Below are 19727 nucleotides of genomic sequence, written 5' to 3'. Positions count from 1 at the left end.
AATTAAATACACATTAGACATGTTACTCTCATGAGTGTATTAGAGACTATTCGGTTAGGAAAGGAACTCTTAATGCTTCACCAAGACATTTAGGACAATTTCATGTTTCTAACTTTGTGGGATCAGTTTGTGGACGGCCCCTTCCTGTCCCAGCATGGGATGGCGAAAACTAAACATTTTCTTGACTGACCACCGAGCCTCATTAGCCGGTTAACCGATTAGTTTAAAATATGCTGCGCTGTTTGAAATAACAGCCGCGAGCCACGCCTGCAATTCCGCAACTCTCTGCTGCTCTGCCTCCCGCTCTCTCTCTCTCTCTCACACACACACACACACACACACACACACACACACACACACACACACACACACACACACACACACACACACACACACACACACACACACACACACACACACACACACACACACACTGTCCCGGCGCCGCCGCCTCCCTTCCACTCACGTCACTTTTTTAAACATTTTAAATTTTATTTTTATGGAAATAAAGGCGTTTGTCTAGCGTTAGAAGCTCATCTGAAACATTGCCGCGGCTCGTTTAAGAAAATGACCGCTCCGAAGAGACGCCGCTTTAGTTGGAGGTAGTGCTAACAATAATAAAGAAAGATGATGATCAACACCTTATGTGTTCCCACTGAAATGTAGATGTAATATATTTCCGAATGTAAGCCCATCTTATGCAGAATGTTGTCTAATAGACTGCAACACGATAAAACCAACGGATAAAATCAGAATGCGTAAAAGACACACCGGCCAGGGCAGGTCTAACTCACTGTGTGCCTTCTAATAACGGACAGACTCTTTAACTCTGACTCACTTCACACAAAAAGATTTTGGAATGAGATGCTAACCGTAGTAGCGTTTAGTCCACTGTCTGTAATAGACTACTTTAGAGATCTCTTTTTTTTTAACTGACAACTTTGATCGGTTAACGTTGATACGGTCAACCATCGGTCAAACGTTCATCATAGACCCAACAAGACTGCATTGTGCCAAGTATAAAGTTTGGTGGAGGGGGGGTTATGGGGTGGGGTTGTTTTTCAGGTCTTGGCCCCTTAGTTCCAGTGAAAGGAACTCTTAATGCTTCACCAAGATATTTTGGACAATTTCATGCTCCCATCTTTGTGGGATCAGTTTGTGGACGGCCCCTTCCTGTCCCAGCATAACTGCGCTCCAGTGCACAAAGCGTCGCTCCATAAAGACATGGATGAGGAGTTTGGTGTGGAGGAACTGGACTGGCCTGCACAGAGTCCTGAGCTCAACCCGATAGAACAGCTTTGGGATGAATTAGAGCGGAGACTGAGAGCCAGGCCTTCTCGTCCAACATCAGTGCCTGACCTCACAAATGAGCTTCTAGAAGAATGGGCAAAAATCCCCATAAACACACTCCTAAACCTTGAGGAAAGCCTTCCCAGAAGAGCTGGAGCTGTTAGAGAGGGTGGGCCGACTCCAGATTAAACCCCACGGGTTAACAATGGGATGGCATTAAACACTTTTGGGAATATAGTGTGTGTTAGTTGGCGGTGGGAAGTGGAGTATGGACATCTGCAGGATCTTTCTCCGTCGACTTGAGCTCATAAAACGATGAAGCAGGCTCATATTTCCATACACACTCCATCAGTGTCTGTTTTCACACCTGAAAGGATTGTTTGATACGTGATATTGCTATGTTTACAGTTTAACTGGGTCCGTGTGGGTGGAAAACTCTCTGAGTGACGAGGCACCGGGGACAGAAAGCAGGTTATCGCTGCTTAATATGTGCAGTCGTACATCAAAAAGACAAATGCAAATCAAACCAGCGACGGCAACCTCCACCGCGGCCCTCTGCTGAACACTTCACACACCGCTAATCTTTCATATCTACTCAAAGCCCTATATGAGGCGTCTGGAGTCAGCGTGTGTGTGTGTGTGTGTGTGTGCGGCCCCTCAGCGTGTGCACGGGACCCTCGCCGCGCGTTGGCAAACACCCACTTAATGTCGGCCCATTGATCATCTGTGTTTGCACTTCTCAAACGCATGTTTGTTTCTAGAAATGCGCATAAATCTCAGACTCAAGGGGCCGACTGTATTTCAATCAATGTTTGCGCTCGATTGTTCTGTATCCTGACACACACACACACACACACACACACACACACACACACACACACACACACACACACACGCTGGAGGAGGAGAGCAACAGCAAAACATAACAAAACACAGGAAAATGACTTCATTTACTAAAACGAAACAACGGACACTTCATAAAATCTAGACATGTTATTGAAAAAATATTATAACAATAACACAATTTTTTTTTTACTAAAACTAATAACGTAATAAAACTAGACATTTAAAAAAGCAAATAAAAATAACAAAAAAAAATCTAAAAATGAAAACTTAAAAATAGACAAAATATTTAAAAAAGTGATAAAGTTAACACAATTACTAACATTGTACTAGAACTAAAAGTAGAATGTAAAAAAATACAAAGTTTTTATAAAGACTACAAATTTTACTAATATATAATATATATATATAACAAAATCACTACAAACTTTACTAAAACATTTAAAAATTTAAGCAATGAAAAATAGAAATATTGTTTTAAAAAAGTAATAAAATGACAAATTACTACAATTTTTACTAAAACTAAAAACAATTAAAACTTAACAGAAAATATTATTTAAAAAATACAAATAAAAACGACACATACTAAAAAAAATCTAAAACTAAAAACAAAAACTTAATAGAAGCTAAACACATGAAAAAATTACAAAACAACATAATCACTACAAAATTAACTAAAACTAAAAATGAAAACAATAAAGTGTAGAAATATAATTATTTAATTTTTTTACAAAACATGAAAAGTATTTTTTTTTTTACTAAAACTTAAAATGAAAACAATTTATGGGCATATTTAAAAACTATAATATATAATATAAAAGTCGTTATTATAAAATTATAAAAATTACTTAAAAGAAAACATATTTTTCAACTAATAAAAATGACAAAAAAACAAAAATAGAAGAAAGTATTCAAAATTGGCATGTCATTTTTTGGAGAAAAAAATGACTAAAACTAAAAACAAACATTAGACATATTTTTTAAAAATACAAATAAAAATGACAAAAATGCTAAAAACTAAAACTTAAAAACTAAAAATGTTATTTAAGAAATATATATATATATTTACATTTACATTCATGCATTTGGCAGAAGCTTTTATCCAAAGCGACTTACATTGCATTCAAGGTACATTATTGTCAGTTCTTGCTCTCCCTGGGAATCGAACCCATGACCTTGGCGTTGCTAGCGCCACGCTCTACTGGTTGAGTATAATATGTAATATAGGGGAAAAAAATTATACATATTTTTAAAAAAAAAGGACAAAAACAACAACCAAAAATCAAATAAACGCATTAAATCCAAAAATGAAATTGGCGATATTAACACAACTTTTCTAACCAAAAAAAAGATTAGACATAGTTTTTTAATAAAAATGACAAAAATACTAAAAACTAAAAGTGTTATTAATGAAGTTGTCGGTATTAACCCACTCTGTGCCGTGTCGAGACTCTGATCTGTGCTCGGAGAAGCCGATCTGAAACCCAATTAGAGCGTTTATCCTCATGTAGAGCAGAGCTCCACATTAATGATGTGTTTGCTGTAGAGCGGGAAAGATGGATGCAATCTGATAACACACTTTATCTGAGAGCTTCTCCCAGAAGTAAACGAGTGAACGCTTGCTTCTGGAGCTCATTAATATTCTGGCATGGCTCTGTATCAGTGTTATCCATTACAGCCGTTATTGATTGATCGATTGGCTTTAATTTCTCCTCGTCCACGTCCTCACACACAAACAGTGAGTCGCACCTTTGCGCAGATGTCTCAAACTCAATCTGGAGTGTGTGTGTGCATTTGGGGATGTGTTTTAGCAGCCGGCACCCTTGTCGTCCTTGAAATTAAATGCTAATGCATTATTTCGGCATTTACCAGCAGGGACTCAAACACCCTCGACCCGCCGACACCTGAAAATCAAAACGAAAGCGCCGAGGAGAATCCTGCATTTCAATTAATCTGCGATTCTATCAGCGTTAGAAACTTTCTCTTAAAGGGCTAGTTCACCCAACTCCTCTCCCTAATGTCGCTCCACGCCCGTACTTTGTTTGTGGGTTTGTGTTAAATCCTCTAATAAAGATTCAAACAGTTATGAATCAGTGAATCGATTCATGATTCGGATCGCGTGTCAAACTGCTGAAATCACGAGACATTGGCAATCCGAATCATGAGTCGATTCGCTGATTCATAACTGTTTGAATCTTTATTTGAGGATTGAACACAAACGCGGAAGAGAAGCCAATGCTGAATAAAGTCGTAGTTTTTGTTATTTTTGGACCCAAATGTATTTTGGATGCTTCAAGAGACTCTAATTAACCCACTGATGTCTCATATGGACTACTGTGATGATGTTTTTATTCCCTTTCTGGACATGGACAGTATAGTGTGCATACACTTGCATACGCTCTCGGACTAAATATAAAATATCTTAAACTGTGTGTGAAGATGAACGGAGGTCTTACGGGTGTGGAGCGACATTAGGGAGAGGAGTTAATGACAGATGTTTCATTATTGGCTGAACTAAGCCTTTAAATCGATACCACATGGTCTGATATAGGTCCGGGTAAATTGCGTGAGAATGAATAAAAAAGTATGCAAGTTTTGAGTTTATAAAATGTGAAATTACCACAAATGTTTATTAGTAGATTAATCAACAATTATCACGTCAAATCGGTCATTTGAAAACGTTATTGTGAGAAATAATTTCAGCAAAAATCTCTCAAAATGAGTAAATTACCTCTGGCTTCATAAGACATTCCACACTAAAGCGATCTGCATGCTCCGATTCATTTTCACGTGTGGAAAACAAATTTGAACATGCAAGTGATTTCGTAATAACGCTTACATGGGATAGGAGCTCAAACCGACGACACACACAAGCCTGTAACTTAGAGATCGCACATTTGTAGAGTCCATTCTATAGTTTTTTTGCATTGCATTGATTCATTTTGATATCGTAGATCAGGGGTTCCCAAACTGGAGGATTTGCGATTTGGTTTGCAGACTGAGCTAAAACAAAAAGGAACACAATCTCTAGGCCAGGCTATTTTATTAACAAACTACGCGTGTCAAACTGCTGAAATCACGAGACATTGGCGATCCGAATCATGAATCGATTCGCTGACTCATAACCGTTTGAATCTTTATTTGAGGATTGAACAGAAACGAGGAAGAGAAGCCAATGCTGAATAAAGTCGTAGTTTTTGTTATTTTTGGACCCAAATGTATTTTGTATACTATAATAATATCGTTACACCCCTAGTCTCCACACTGTAAAACATTATTTAGAAAAAACGTTTCCTGGTTGCCTTAAAATTTTGAGTTCATTGAAATTGAAACATTTTTTGAGATTCGACAATCTTTATTAAAATATTATTAGCAGATGTTGTAAGCATATTGGGTAATTGTGTGTTTTATTTGTGATGACGCAGCCAGATTGTGCTATTTTCATGATTTATCACATGTTTTATGTGGTTCAGATACAATAATATTTTGAGTTTCTATTTATTAAACACATTTCCTTCATTGTATCAACTCACATTTTTAATTTCAATAAACTCAGAATTATAAGGCAACCAGCTTACTTACTTTTATAAGTTAAACTAACACTTTTTTTCTTTACAGTGCAGTAATGGTGTCCTGATGTAAGAATGATTAGATATTTGTGCCGGGAAAACGAGACAGAAACACTAAGAAAGAAAATCAATGTGTGCAGTGTACAATACCACAAGACAACTAGATTAGGAAGCAAGCTAAATGTGTTATGGATCACAAACACAGAGGCAGATTGTGTGTGTTTGACTTTAGTGACAGTGAAGCAATTATCTAAACCAACGTGACCCTTCGAGCGCCAGGAGCAGGTAAACTGTGAGGCTAACTAGGGAAGACAAGCGAAGTAATTGACAAGGCCTGTGTGTGTCAGCGCAGGAACGCTTTCAGAGATTTCATTTACTCCGACAGCGAATGAGACTCGGAGTCGAATTTGTCCCTGTCAGCCGGCGTATCTCACAGCTCATAAACCCCATCGCATGTGCTCTAAAAGGGTCAGTCCACCCAAAAATGTAAGTTCTGTCATTAATTCCTCATGTCGTTCCGTACACTAAAGGCCGTCCCTAAACTGTTCCCACAAAGTTGGGAGCATGAAATTATCCTAAATGTGTTGGTGAAGCGTTAAAGGGTTTGTTCAGCCATTAATGTAAATAGTGTGATTAATTCCTCCTGTGGTTGGCCAGCCGTCAGACCTCCGCTCATCTTCACACACAGATGAAGATATTAGTGTTGAAATCCGATGGCTCAGAAAGGCCTTCATTGACACCAATGTCATTTCCTCTCTCAAGACCCATAAAGGCACTAAAGACGTCGTTACAAAGCCCATCTCACTACAGCGGCTCTACAATCATTGATGAAGAGGCCAGAATAGAGTTAGTGCGCAAAAACACTAAATAACGACTTATATAGTGATGGCCGATTTCAGAACAAAGCTTCAAACCGTTATGAGTCAGTGAATCGATTCATGATTCGAACCGTTATGAGTCAGTGAATCGATTCATGATTCGGATCACCAAAGTCTCGTGATTTCAGCAGTTTGACACGCGATCCGAATCATGAATCGATTCACTGACTCATAACGGTTCGAATCATGAATCGATTCACTGACTCATAACGGTTCGAATCATGAGTCGATTCACTGAATCATAACCGTTCGAATCATGAGTCGATTCACTGAATCATAACCGTTCGAATCATGAATCGATTCACTGACTCATAACGGTTTGAAGCTTTGTTCTGAAATCGGCCATCACTATATAAGTCGTTATTTAGTGTTTTTCACACTAATCACTAATCAGAACTAATCACACTATTTACATTAATGGCTGAACTAACGCTTTAACGCTTCACCAACACATTTAGGATAATTCCGTGCTCCCAAATTTGTGGGAACAGTTTAGGGACGGCCTTTAGTGTAAGGAACGACATGAGGAATTAATGACAGAACTTACATTTTTGGGTGGACTGAGCCTTTAAGCATCCGCACCTCCCTGAGAACACACTACGGTCTTTAGAAACGAGCACACACACACACACACACAAATCTATCCATCTTTTTAGCAGCGCCAGCCAGGGGCGAGAATCAATATGACCGCCCCTCGATAGAGGAGCCAATTTCTCCTAAAGATTTTCCAGTCAGACTTAAAAGGCCTTTTGTTATTGCAGTAGGAACAAAAGTAAACTTTCAACATCAGAAGTTCTCCAGAGAACACAATGCTGAGAGACCGCCAACAAATAACACTTACACACACATTTATCCAGCTCAATGAAGACATCTCGCATAACACAGAGCAATTATTATGATGACCGAGTGCAAAAAGGTAAAAAGAAATGTCTCATATATATATTTATGCCTATAGAAGAACTTTCCGCCCACACTGAACAAAGAGGCGTAGGATTCTGACTTTTTTATTTGATTTAAATGCCATGTTTAATTCAATTTAATTGCTTGTAAATTTCACAAATAATAAATTACGATGAAACTGCAAGTACTGTGTAATTAATTGTGAAACTTACTAACAATTATATTGAACTACACATGGCATTTAAATATGAATCAGTTTTATTCTATTAAGAAATCTAAATATTGATCAGATTTGTTTTTCTAAATATTAATCGGTTTTGCCTTATTAAAATATTAATTGGTTTTGTTTTAATACGAGATTTAAAAATTAATCGGTTTTGTTTTATTAAGATTTAAAAATTAATTGGCTTTGTTTTATTAAGAGATTTAAAAATTAATTGGCTTTGTTTTATTAAAATATTAAAATATTAATTGGTTTTGTTTTATTTAAATATTTAAATATTAATCAGTTTTGTTTTATTAAAATATTAATCAGTTTTGTTTTATTAAAATATTTCAATATTAATTTGTTTTGTTTTATTAAGATATTTAAATATGAATCAGTTTTGTTTTATTAAAATATGAATTGGTTTTGTTTTATTAAGAGATTTAAATATTAATCGATTTTGTTTATCTAAATATTTATCATTCTTGTTCTATTAAAATATTGATCATTTTTGTTCTAATAAAAGATTTGAATATTAATCGGTTTTAATCTAAAATAATAACAAAATGAACTGAAATAGTGTTTTCTTGTGAAATGCTTGCTTTCTTTTGTTCTAAACTTGATTGTAATGTTAATATATTCAGAGTTTAATCATGCACATAAGGAAAGCCATTTACACCTTCTGAAAATTAAATAGGCAAAAAAATGTAAACTTAACGTGTTAATAATGTCATTTATAAGACATAATATCTTCAGTGATTTCTCTTCTCAGTAAATGTGTCTTGATTTAAGAATATTTAGATATTTGTGCTGAAAAACAAGACAAAATGTCTAATAAATGTTGCTGTGAAAGTTATTGATGCTGTATATTCCTGTAGCTCAAACCCTGAGGTTAGCAAAGCCAAGGTCATGTGTCCATGTGTCTGATTGGTCCATATCAATGATGGACCCAAAAATATTAATGAGCATTAAAAACCTGTGATGGAAAATCAGTAGCTTCAAATCTACCAGAAACTTCTGGAGAGTGTTTCATCTCTAAAGTACAGAAGCACGCACGCACGCACACACACACACACGCACGCACGCACGCACGCACGCACGCACGCACGCACACACACACTGCCCCTAAACCTACCCATCACAGGAAACATTCTGCATTTTTACTTTCTCAAAAAACTCCTTCTGTATGATTTATAAGCCTTTTGCTCATATGTCACAAAAACATGCCCACACACACACACACACACACACACACACACACACACACACACACACACACACACACACACACACACACAGCATAGCTTTATTCTATTATGAAAAATGAGACTCATTCTGCAGTCGTATTGTTTTCTTCCACAATTATATATCAGCATAATCAGTGTTTAATAATCATTTCAAAGCTGCATTCCTTTAATCAACGATCCTCTGCTGTGCGATTCCATTTATACTGTGTGTGTGTGTGTGTGTGTGTGTGTGTGTGTGTGCGTGTGTGTGTGTGAGAGAGAGAGAGAGAGAGAGAGAGAGAGGCACATTGTGCTCTAAATCAATACAGCCATAAACAAAACTAGAAGGGAAAATAATGAAATGGATGAGTCGACCCGGCTGAAGGTCAAACAGTCCAATTACAGCAAATTAATGTCCCTGATATGAATGTGATTAAAACACGCGTGTGCTCGTTCAACATTAGCTCTAGTTAACCTAGTCAGCTCCCTACCTAGATAACACACAGACTCCTGCTGAGACGGCAGACAGCTCAACATGTGTCCCTAATGGAGAAATCAATCCATGATTCAAATCAGATCAACAGAAGCTTTCATAATACACACACTTTCAGCAGCGTCACAGGCACCGCTCTATCAGGAGATTTCATTCAGAATCAGTCTGATCATAATATTAATCGGTTTAGCTCTAAGATATTTAAATAATAATCGGTTTAGATCTAAGATATTTAAATAATAATCGGTTTAGTTCTAAGATATTTAAATAATAATCGGTTTAGTTCTAAGATATTTAAATATTTATCAGTTTAGTTCTAAGATATTTAAATAATAATCGGTTTAGTTCTAAGATATTTAAATAATAATTGGTTTTGTTCTAAGATATTTAAATATTAATCAATTTTGTTCTAAGATATTTAAATATTAATTGGTTTGTTCTAAGATATTTAAATAATAATCGGTTTAGTTCTAAGATATTTAAATAATAATCGGTTTTGTTCTAAGATATTTAAATATGAATCGGTTTTGATCTAAATATTTAAATAATAATCGGTTTTGTTCTAAGATATTTAAATATTAATCAATTTTGTTCTAAGATATTTAAATATTAATTGGTTTGTTCTAAGATATTTAAAAATTAATTGGTTTGTTCTAAGATATTTAAAAATTAATTGGTTTGTTCTAAGATATTTAAATATGAATCAGTTTTGTTCTAAGATATTTAAATAATAATCGGTTTAGTTCTAAGGAATTTAAATATTTATCAGTTTTGTTCTAAGATATTGAAATATGAATCGGTTTAGTTGTAAGACATTTAAATAATAATCGGTTTTGTTCTAAGATATTTAAATGTGAATCAGTTTTGTTCTAAGATATTTAAATATTAATCAGTTTTGTTCTAAGATATTTAAATATTAATTGGTTAGTTCAAAGATATTTAAATATTTATCAGTTTTGTTGTAAGATATTTAAATATTAATTGGTTTGTTGTAAGATATTTAAATATGTATCAGTTTTGTTCTAAGATATTTAAATTTGTATCAGTTTTGTTCTAAGATATTTAAATATTTATAAGTTTTGTTGTAAGATATTTAAATAATAATCGGTTTTGTTCTAAGATATTTAAATATTTATCAATTTTTTCAAAGATATTTAAATATGAATATGTTTAGTTCTAAGATATTTAAATATTGATCAGTTTTGTTCTAAGATATTTAAGTAAAAATACATTTTTGTTCTAGGACACTTAAGTAAGAATCAGTTTTATGTTTAAATAATAATAGATTTTTTCCTAAGATTTAATGTAATTTGGTTTTGCTCAAACCGAGAGTAAGCTATTCGTAAAAAGTATGAATCTTTTAATAATTATAAACTAATAATTTACACATATATCTATCCCCAGTTAACGCATGTGCAGTGTATTAATATGAACATGGTTTTATTATCTTAGCAATCACGTCAGATTTTGGGATCGGTTGTCGAGTCGAGTCTTCAAATGACGAGCTGCTGTCTATGTAGAGCTCACTTATGAGGGGCCAATGTAGGCAGCAGCTCACTTCTGTCCCTCTCTGCCAATTGAGCAATTACTGCTCTTCAACCTCCGGCAGGACAGAACACAGCTCGATCCGTTTGGAAAGCTCCAACAAACGCCTCCCTAAAGACGCCGCCACCAGCCAATTCAGGTAATTTAAAGCCGCTACCTCGGTGCGAGCGGCCCTCAGGGGCCCGTGACTCTCTTCTGTCTTTCTCTTATTTCACCTCTCTATCGGCAGCTCCTGGCAACCAGCTCTAAATCGCATGTATATATACTGTCTGTCTGGGCACTTTGAAGTTGAGAGGATTTAACCAATCAATCGCCATATCATCATCAATCAAGCCGTCGCTCTCGCTGCGATCGATTGGACGGTGAAACGGAGCAGTCGGCCCACAGATTTGGACGGATAATCTGAGCAGTGCATTTATCCTTTCAGCTGATACATGTCAAAGGAGAGAGAGAGAGATAGAGAGAGAGAGAGAGAGAGAGAGAGAGAGAGAGAGAGAGAGAGAGAGAGAGAGAGAGAGAGAGAGAGATAAAGGTGGACCTTCTCTGCTAAAAACTGAAAATAAAACTCACCATTATATCAAAATGGAAAAATCTCATATAGCAGGAATACTGCAGTGATTTATGCACATCATCGTTTTAAATTAATGCCTTTTAATCTTGAATCAGAACGCCTCCGAAATGAACAAAAATGTCACTAAAATGAACAAAAATGCCACCGAAACTAACAAAAATACCACCAAAATTAACAAAAATGCCACCGAAATTCACCAGAATGTTTAAAGATTTAGCTACACTTTAAAAAAATTCTGGGTAAAAAACAACCCAATGTTGGGTCAAATATGGACTAACCCAGCGATTGGGTTGTCTTAAGCAACTATTTAACCCAACCGCAGGGTTAAAACAACCCAATCGCTGGGTTAGTCCATATTTGACCCAACATTGGGTTAAAACAACCCAATCGCTGGGTTAGTCCATATTTGACCCAACATTGGGTTAAAACAACCCAATCGCTGGGTTAGTCCATATTTGACCCAACATTGGGTTAAAACAACCCAGTATTTTTTTAGAGTGTACAGTTTGAGGTAGTTTGAAGTTAAAATATGTAAATATTTGGCATTTAATTAACATTTAAAACTTCCCCTCCCTCCTGCAACATCTCTTCTCTCATGATGAGGGCGGAGCCACCTGTCACTCATATGAGATCAGCCAATAGCAAACCACAGCCATCCAATCAGATCCCCACAGACACGATCAAGCCACGCCCACATTTGTTCTTGTTTGAGATGCGATTCACTCGATATACGAGAAAAGACAAGCACAACTTCCGTTTCCGACTTGAGTGAATGAATAAAGGTCACTGGCTGCTAAAATAAACCATTAAGGAGCCCAATAACTGATTGGTGGACATTAACAATCTATAATTGAAGAGTCACACATTTAGATATCAATCAACACAAGAGGAGCATCTATATACCCACATTTATGCAGAACGGCAATCACGCACCTCACCCTACCGCTGAGCTTTATTTGAAAAGGCAACGCGCTTTCAGTGATTCGATTAATGCCATTAAAGCTGTCAAAACTGTTGTTTTTGAGACTGTTCTATATGGCACCAACAGCTCCGACATTGAGCATCAAGTGAATAAAGTTGAGCATGCGGCGTCTAAGAGAAGCACCTTTCCGTTTCAGAGTGGTGTCATTTGAAAGATGGAGAGAAAATTGCGGCAATTTCTCAAAGGGTAAAATGCGATGTTTTGCCGGCGCTGAGCAGCGTGGTTAAGTGGATGGGCTGATGGGGAGGATTTGAGCCAGATTCGCGGTCCGGCTGGTCATTATTTCAGTCTCTCCCGGTGTACGGCTCCAGAATGCTGATTCCTGGAGCTCAGCTCATGTGAATGCATGAGAGTCACAGCCGCTGGGGTGCAGCTTACATTTGGACAATAAAAACTAGCAGGAGGGGCGATCGAATCTCTCCCAAAGACATGGACAATGGGATCTTCCGGAACACTTCCCTGAGGAGAACCACAATAGAACATCTGGGAATGACACCATAATACGCTCATCTGGCTCTCTGATGAGGGACGTGTTGGTTTTAGCTGATGGCTTGTGGTTGATCTGATGAAGCGGCGTCTGGCTCAGAACAGCTGTGTGTGTGTGTGTGTGTGTGTGTGTGTGTGTGTGTGTGTGGATTGATTCTCTATGAGGGGTCTGCTCGATACGGCTCTGCTTCAGGAGTTGCCCTCCTCCACGTCCCTCTGCGCTTCGATCTGGACTGACTGACCACCGAAGGCTGCAGAAGGAAAAACACAAGGATCCGTCCCTCAGTTAACAAACCTTCTCTGGTTTAGAGAAGGCAGAGGCTTCAGATCAGTGCAGCAGAGTAAAGGACTGAACATACTGCTCTACTAACCAAGTGCTTTACAACATGGCTTAAAGTGCTGCATTAAGGGTAAGGAATTAATGGCGACTTGGGGCAAAAATGCCAACAAAATGAAAAAATATGCCCCCAAATTGACAAAAACGGCAGTTAAATTAACAGAGTTTCAGAAAAATGTACCAAAATGCTAAAGAAGTGAACAAATCCGCAACCAAAATAAATAAAAAATGACAGCAAAATGAACAAAATATGCACCTGAAATCAAAAAATTTGCTACCAAAGCGAACAAAAATGCCACTAAAATGGACAAAAACACCACCAAATTGAAAAAAAATGCAGCCAAAATGAACTGAAAAAACACTGAAATTTACAAAAATGTTACCAAAATGAAATAAATTGCACCAATTATAAAAATTGCAACAAAATTGCCACCAAAATCAACAAAATTGCAACCAAAATTAACAAAAATGGCACCGATTAAAAAAATTGCAACAAAAATGTCAGCAAAATGCCACCAAAATGAACAAAAATGCCGCCAAAGTAAACAAAAATGCCACCAAAATAACCAAAATTACTACCCAAATTAACAAAATTGCAACAGAAATGCTGCCAAAGTGAACAAAAATGCCATCAAATGAACAAAATTGCCACCAAAATGAACAAAAATGCCACCAAAATAACTAACATTTTTACCAATAAACTAAATCGCCACCAAAATGAACAAAATTGCAAAATGATACAAATTGCAACAGAAATGTCACCAGAAAGAAACAGAAATGGCACAAAAATGAACAAAAATGGCACAAAAATGATTAAAATTGCAACAAAAATGCCACCAAAATGAACAAAAATGCAACCAAAATGAACTGAAAAGCCACTAAAATTAACAAAAATGTCACCAAAATGAAAAAATTGCTTCCAAAATGAACTAAATTGCCACCAAAATGAACAAAAATGCCACCAAAATGAACAAAATTATAAGCACAATAAACAAAAATGCCACCAAAATGAACTAAATTGCCCCCAGAATTAACAAAAATGCCACCAAAATGAACTAAATTGCCCCCAGAATTAACAAAAATGCCACCAAAATGAACAAAAATGGCAGCGAAGTGCCACCGACTCAGACATTTGCTTGAATGTTAACTGCATTGAACACTTTGACTAACATAGTTTGACTGAAGTTGAACTACTTTATATTCTGAGAAGTCATTATCTTGACAAACTACAGTTCAAAGCAACTAATCTGCCCAGAAACCCTCCAATCCAGCAGAAAACACAATAAACGGAGAAAAGAAAGACATCAGGGATATTTTTCCTCACATTTGTTTTCACTCTCTGTCTCTCTCTCTCACTATATAATCTCCATAAGTCTAATTTGTAAACGGCTACAATGGAAGAAACTAGTCCGCAGAGGGTTGATCTTCAGCTGGGACGCTCATTATGTTTGATCATCGCAATAAACAAGACCATTAACACGCCTTGTTGTTTTTAAGATCTGTAACAAATTCCTGTTGTTTTCTTTCCTTTTCTGCGGCGTGAGAGAGAGAGGGAATAATTCAAGGTTGAGCGTTCCGACACACACTTTGGAGAATTATGAAAGGAGTGGGAAGAAAATGAAAAGCCGGTGTAATTTATCAAGAACAAGCGAAGCAGAAATCACGTTATGTGTGCAACCCAATACACCAAACCACACGTGAAAACACCTCGAAGTCCATTTACCCCGAGTTACCTGATTCCAGTGGTAAATATCACACTCTGGAATGTGATAAACTGCAAATAAATGATCTTTCAAAGAAAAAAAAGGCATAAATGGAAATGTGGAGAAATAATACTCCACTATTGTGTAGAGGAGTGTCAAAATGACCCTTCGCCTGAGATTCGCAGCCAAATTACAGGGGTGTAAAAAGACTTCAGGAAGATGGCAGCATCATTATTTTATTTTTACTCAGAGATTGGCAGATCTATTAGTGAAATCCGTTGACTTTAGTAATATTTCTTGCGTTATATGCAAATGGTGACAGTTCAAAAATAGGGAAAAGGCACTTCTCGTGTTTCTTCCCCCAAAGTTTGCACGTCTGTAACTCAAGAAGTATTAAAGATATATTAATATCCTTTTACAATCTGGTTCTTAACACACTTTTCTTTTGGTATCTACATATTTAAGGCCCAATATGGTTCACTTCCAGAGATATCGGGATCCCAATGTGGCTCCATGAGTACATTTACAATGTACAATTTAGTGCTTTTTCCCATTTTTGAACGATTATCATTGGAGCGTAGTGCAACACAGATTACTGAAGTCAATGGATTTCACTAATAGATCTGTTCATCTCTGTGTGGAAAATAAAAGGATGGATGCAGCCATCTTCCTAAATTTCACATTTCTTCCTAAACGCCACCTGTAATCTGGCTCTGAATCTCAGGTGAAAGGTCTGATTTTGACACGCCTCAATATAACAGTGATTACTCAGTAAATATACACGCATAATATTTAATATTTTGGCTTTCATCACTATTTTAGATAGATAGATAGATAGATAGATAGATAGATAGATAGATAGATAGATAGATAGATAGATAGATAGATAGATAGATAGATAGATAGATAGATAGATAGATAGATAGATAGATAGATAGATAGATAGATAGATAGATAGATAGATAGATAGATAGATGAGGCGGTGATGAGCCATATCATCATACGGTGCAGAAGTTTCTTTCATAACGATCACACACAATCAGTGCATCCTGCAAACATCACACACCAAACATCACACACACATGCTCTGGTATTATTTCAGCGGTGCATTAAAGCTCAGCTCAGCTCTTGTTTGTGCGTGTCTTCATAAATAATGAACCTCCGGGCTCTTATGGTCTACTTCATCTTTAATCAGTCCACTAACACAACTATAATCTTCAACTGCTTTACACAACGCCCTAACGGGCCAGGGACTCATTTTTCGTATTATATATTTTAGTAATCATCATAAATTAGGTGTCATTCGAAATCGTACAAACTCAAAATTCATCCAGTGAAAACCACTTTGAAAATCGGACGTTGCGTTACCATGGAAATGGTACTCTAAATGCTTCTAGCGGGCTCCTCCCCCTAGTGGGCGGAGTCATGTTTCATATTACGAAATTTATTTTAACTACTTTTATAATCGAAATCTTTTCTAATCTTGACACGTATCATCGGAAAGGTCAGAGTCTCAAGGTTCCATATTTGGTGACTGTATTGTGATTGAAGTGATATTTGGACAGATATTTACAGGAAAATACATTTAAAAAAAACAATCAATGGAATTTGAATAACACCTGGTGGCTGTTTTTGGTACTGCACTGGGAAAAAAATATCATGGGGACTTTAATTTTTGTGATATCAACTTCAAATTTGGAACACAACTTGCTTAGACATATGGCTTTGATTTTATAGTAATTTTTTTAATATATATATATTCTTAAAGGTGCCCTAGAATGAAAAATGTAATTAACCTTGCCATAGTGAAATAATAAGAGTTCAGCACATGGACATCACATACTGTGAGTCTCAAACACCATTGCCTCCTACTTCTTATGTACATTTCGTAAATCAAAAACACCACGGAAAAAAAAGTGCTTCTCAACATAAGGCCAACCGTGACGCAAGCGTTGGGGATCATTCATATGCACGCCCCCAACATGTGCATCTGTCCAAACATGTGCAATGTCAGGTGGAACTGACAGAGCTGAATCTACTGATGGTAAACAAGACACTTGAGGAGAGCAAAAACGGCTCTCAGGACACACGTCATGTTCAGGCTGTGCAGGGGACGGGAGGACTTTTCATATGTCAACAGTCATGGTGGAGGTTTATTATAATCGGATACCGCAACAAATCGTTTGTTTGTTCAGCCCATTTTAAGCAAGCTTCACTCAGCATCTTAAGGGGCAACTATATTCCTGCAAGCAGTAATCTGTCCACTGCGAATTGAAAGTTTCTTAGAGAGACCGCACTGTCTAGATAACGCAAGATGCTAGTACAGTAACAATAGGAAACACCAACTACCATACAAAACTAAATAGTGTGTCTAATGACAAAGGGGAATATTATTTTGTATTACAGAATACAACCATCTGTGCTTACAGATCGTTCACTCGATCCTTCTCTAGCAAACGTCACCTTTTCCACCATATAAGTTAAAACAACAGTCATTTGACAAGGCTATTCATTTAGGAAAAATATAAGGATGTTATTAAACACAGACCGACTGAATGACACTTTAAGCAGAACATCTCAAACGGAGATTGATCAAATGCACCTTACTTGTTTATTGGTGTTTTCAGATCATCCACGCGCACGAGAGAGAGAGAGAGAGAGAGAGAGAGAGAGAGAGAGAGAGAGAGAGAGAGAGAGAGAGAGAGAGAGAGAGAGAGAGAGAGAGAATATGGTTGCCAGATTGGACATGTTTAGGTAAAACACCGGATGTGTTTTTAACAGAAACGCTCTGTTTGGGGGATTTAATTACTGAAATCTGGCAACCGCATGAACGTGAGCTCTTTCTCGCGCGCGGATGATCTGAAAACACCAATAAACCAGTAAGCTGCATTTGATCAATCTCCATTTGAGATGTTCTGCTTAAAGTGTCCTTCAGTCGGTCTGTGTTCTGTCAGGACTAGGGTTGTGTATTGCCAAGAATCTGGCGATACGATACTTATCACAAACACAACCATATGCATAAAACATGACAAGTAACTGTTTTATTTAAATAATACAGTATCAATTATATCACTATTTTGTGCAATCTAAGTAAAGCGAAATGATAAAGTGACTGCAGGATTCTCTTTCATTTCTTAACTATTTAGCAACAGAAAGTGCATAGTTCATTCCTTCCATGACTGAATGACAGTTTCTTTTATATATAATACTGTAAAGCTGTTTTCTTTAACGCAGTCTATTGTATAAAGTGTCATTTTAAGTCGGCTACTGAACTGCAGAGCTGGTCATCATATCCACATCGCTCTGATCAGAGGCTTTCGTTCTGCCACCGCTGTCAGTTTTGGAGTGTGTTTGTTTTGTTACTGAGAGGAAAATGTGCTATATTCTATCGAAACGCTTCTCAGCGACGCGGAGGAGTCTGAGCCGGCGCAGTTCGCTCGGCCATCAGGAAGTGAGTGCCTCTAACTGACTTCATTTTCCACCGTTTAAGTCTATGGGAACGCTCTGTCTATTTCTTTTACTGTCTATTGCAAAATCTCATTGAGCCTCATGGTAAATTTCCTAACTTTACAGCAGAAAAACAGATGTTTACAGCCTGGGACAAATTGTGGTTTTGGTCTATACGGCTAATGTTGACCTTCATGACGACTGTGAGGGGGGTGAATTATTTTATAACTCATTCGTTTACATTATATAAAGCCTTAAAGTTCTGCATAATTAAGGGCGTGGTTACTTTGAGTGACAGGTGGATAGCCATTTATCCGCCGACTATAGTCATTGTGTCCCCTCAGCTCCGTCCACATCCCGCCTTTTTGCCCATTTTCTGTTATCTGGGAGTGCGCGCGATGACTCGCTCACAAGATGGTGATGCCCAGCTCGCCCATACTTTACGCTTCAGAACGCCTCATCCGAATCCTATGGGTGACGTCACGGACACTACGGCCATATTTTTTTACAGTCTATGGTCAGGACTCACGAGCCGCTTCACTGAACTGCGGTGAGCTGCTGAAATAAGCCAATCAGAGCAGAGCTCAACATTAATATTCATGACTCTTCCAAATAAGGCAAAAACAGAGCATTACATCCTAGGGGCAATTTATAGGGATGTAACTGGACCTGTAAAACTCTATCTGGACAATGTTTGCCCTTAAATAAGCCACACCCTCTATGTAGATATCAGAGAACAATTTAACATATTGTTTCAAATCATTCTAGGCCACCTTTAATTAATTAATTTTAATTATTAAGTAAAACATTTTGTAAAATATATATATTATATAAAATAAAAAATATTCCATACTGCATTTTTCATTTTCAGCAAATTTAAACTTCCATAACATTTTCATTCTTTCATGTTTTGAAATGCTTCAGCAATAATATGCTGAGTGTCTTAGTAATAACTTATATCCCTTTACGTTTGGATTATGTATTCTCATGCCTGTTCTCCCGTTTATTAACCCCAAACGGATCGGCTCCTGGTGTTTGAGGATTTCTTCAGCCGGTGTTTTGTGGACTTTTGGAGGTTCGTCGAGCGATTAATTGGTGACTGAAGGAAACATGACAAACAGCGCTCCACACCTGAGTTGTTTCAAATTTAAACAGTCGTGGCATGAATTAATCGTGTCTTAAACAAAGGAAAGCTGCCCAGCCGTCCCACAGCCTCATTAATGCACTGAATTATTAAACCACTGCCGTGTGA

The 19727-nt window shown here is 37.0% G+C and overlaps 1 protein-coding gene across 3 annotated transcripts in view; it reads right to left on the bottom strand.

The window, feature by feature from the left end:
* LOC137089340 (receptor-type tyrosine-protein phosphatase mu-like) overlaps nucleotides 1-19727 on the bottom strand; it is a 255243-nt gene that overhangs the window by 192172 nt on the left and 43344 nt on the right. Inside the window, exons 1-2 of one of the 3 annotated variants that reach the window (XM_067452909.1) lie at nucleotides 12881-12908; nucleotides 9403-9454 (exon numbers count right to left, since the gene is read on the bottom strand). The exons of the other annotated variants lie outside the window; for them this stretch is intronic. Of the exons in view, the coding sequence (XP_067309010.1) occupies nucleotides 9403-9448 (46 nt within the window). The 5' untranslated portion in view covers nucleotides 9449-9454; nucleotides 12881-12908. Of the gene's footprint in view, nucleotides 1-9402; nucleotides 9455-12880; nucleotides 12909-19727 lie in introns of those variants that run through there. 3 annotated transcript variants of the gene reach the window in all.

This window comes from Pseudorasbora parva, chromosome 9 (genome assembly GCF_024679245.1).
Source record: "Pseudorasbora parva isolate DD20220531a chromosome 9, ASM2467924v1, whole genome shotgun sequence".
Taxonomy (NCBI): Eukaryota; Metazoa; Chordata; class Actinopteri; order Cypriniformes; family Gobionidae; genus Pseudorasbora; species Pseudorasbora parva.
The sequence above is the reverse complement of the archived record's forward strand: the minus strand, read 5'-3'. Positions and strand labels throughout refer to the sequence as shown.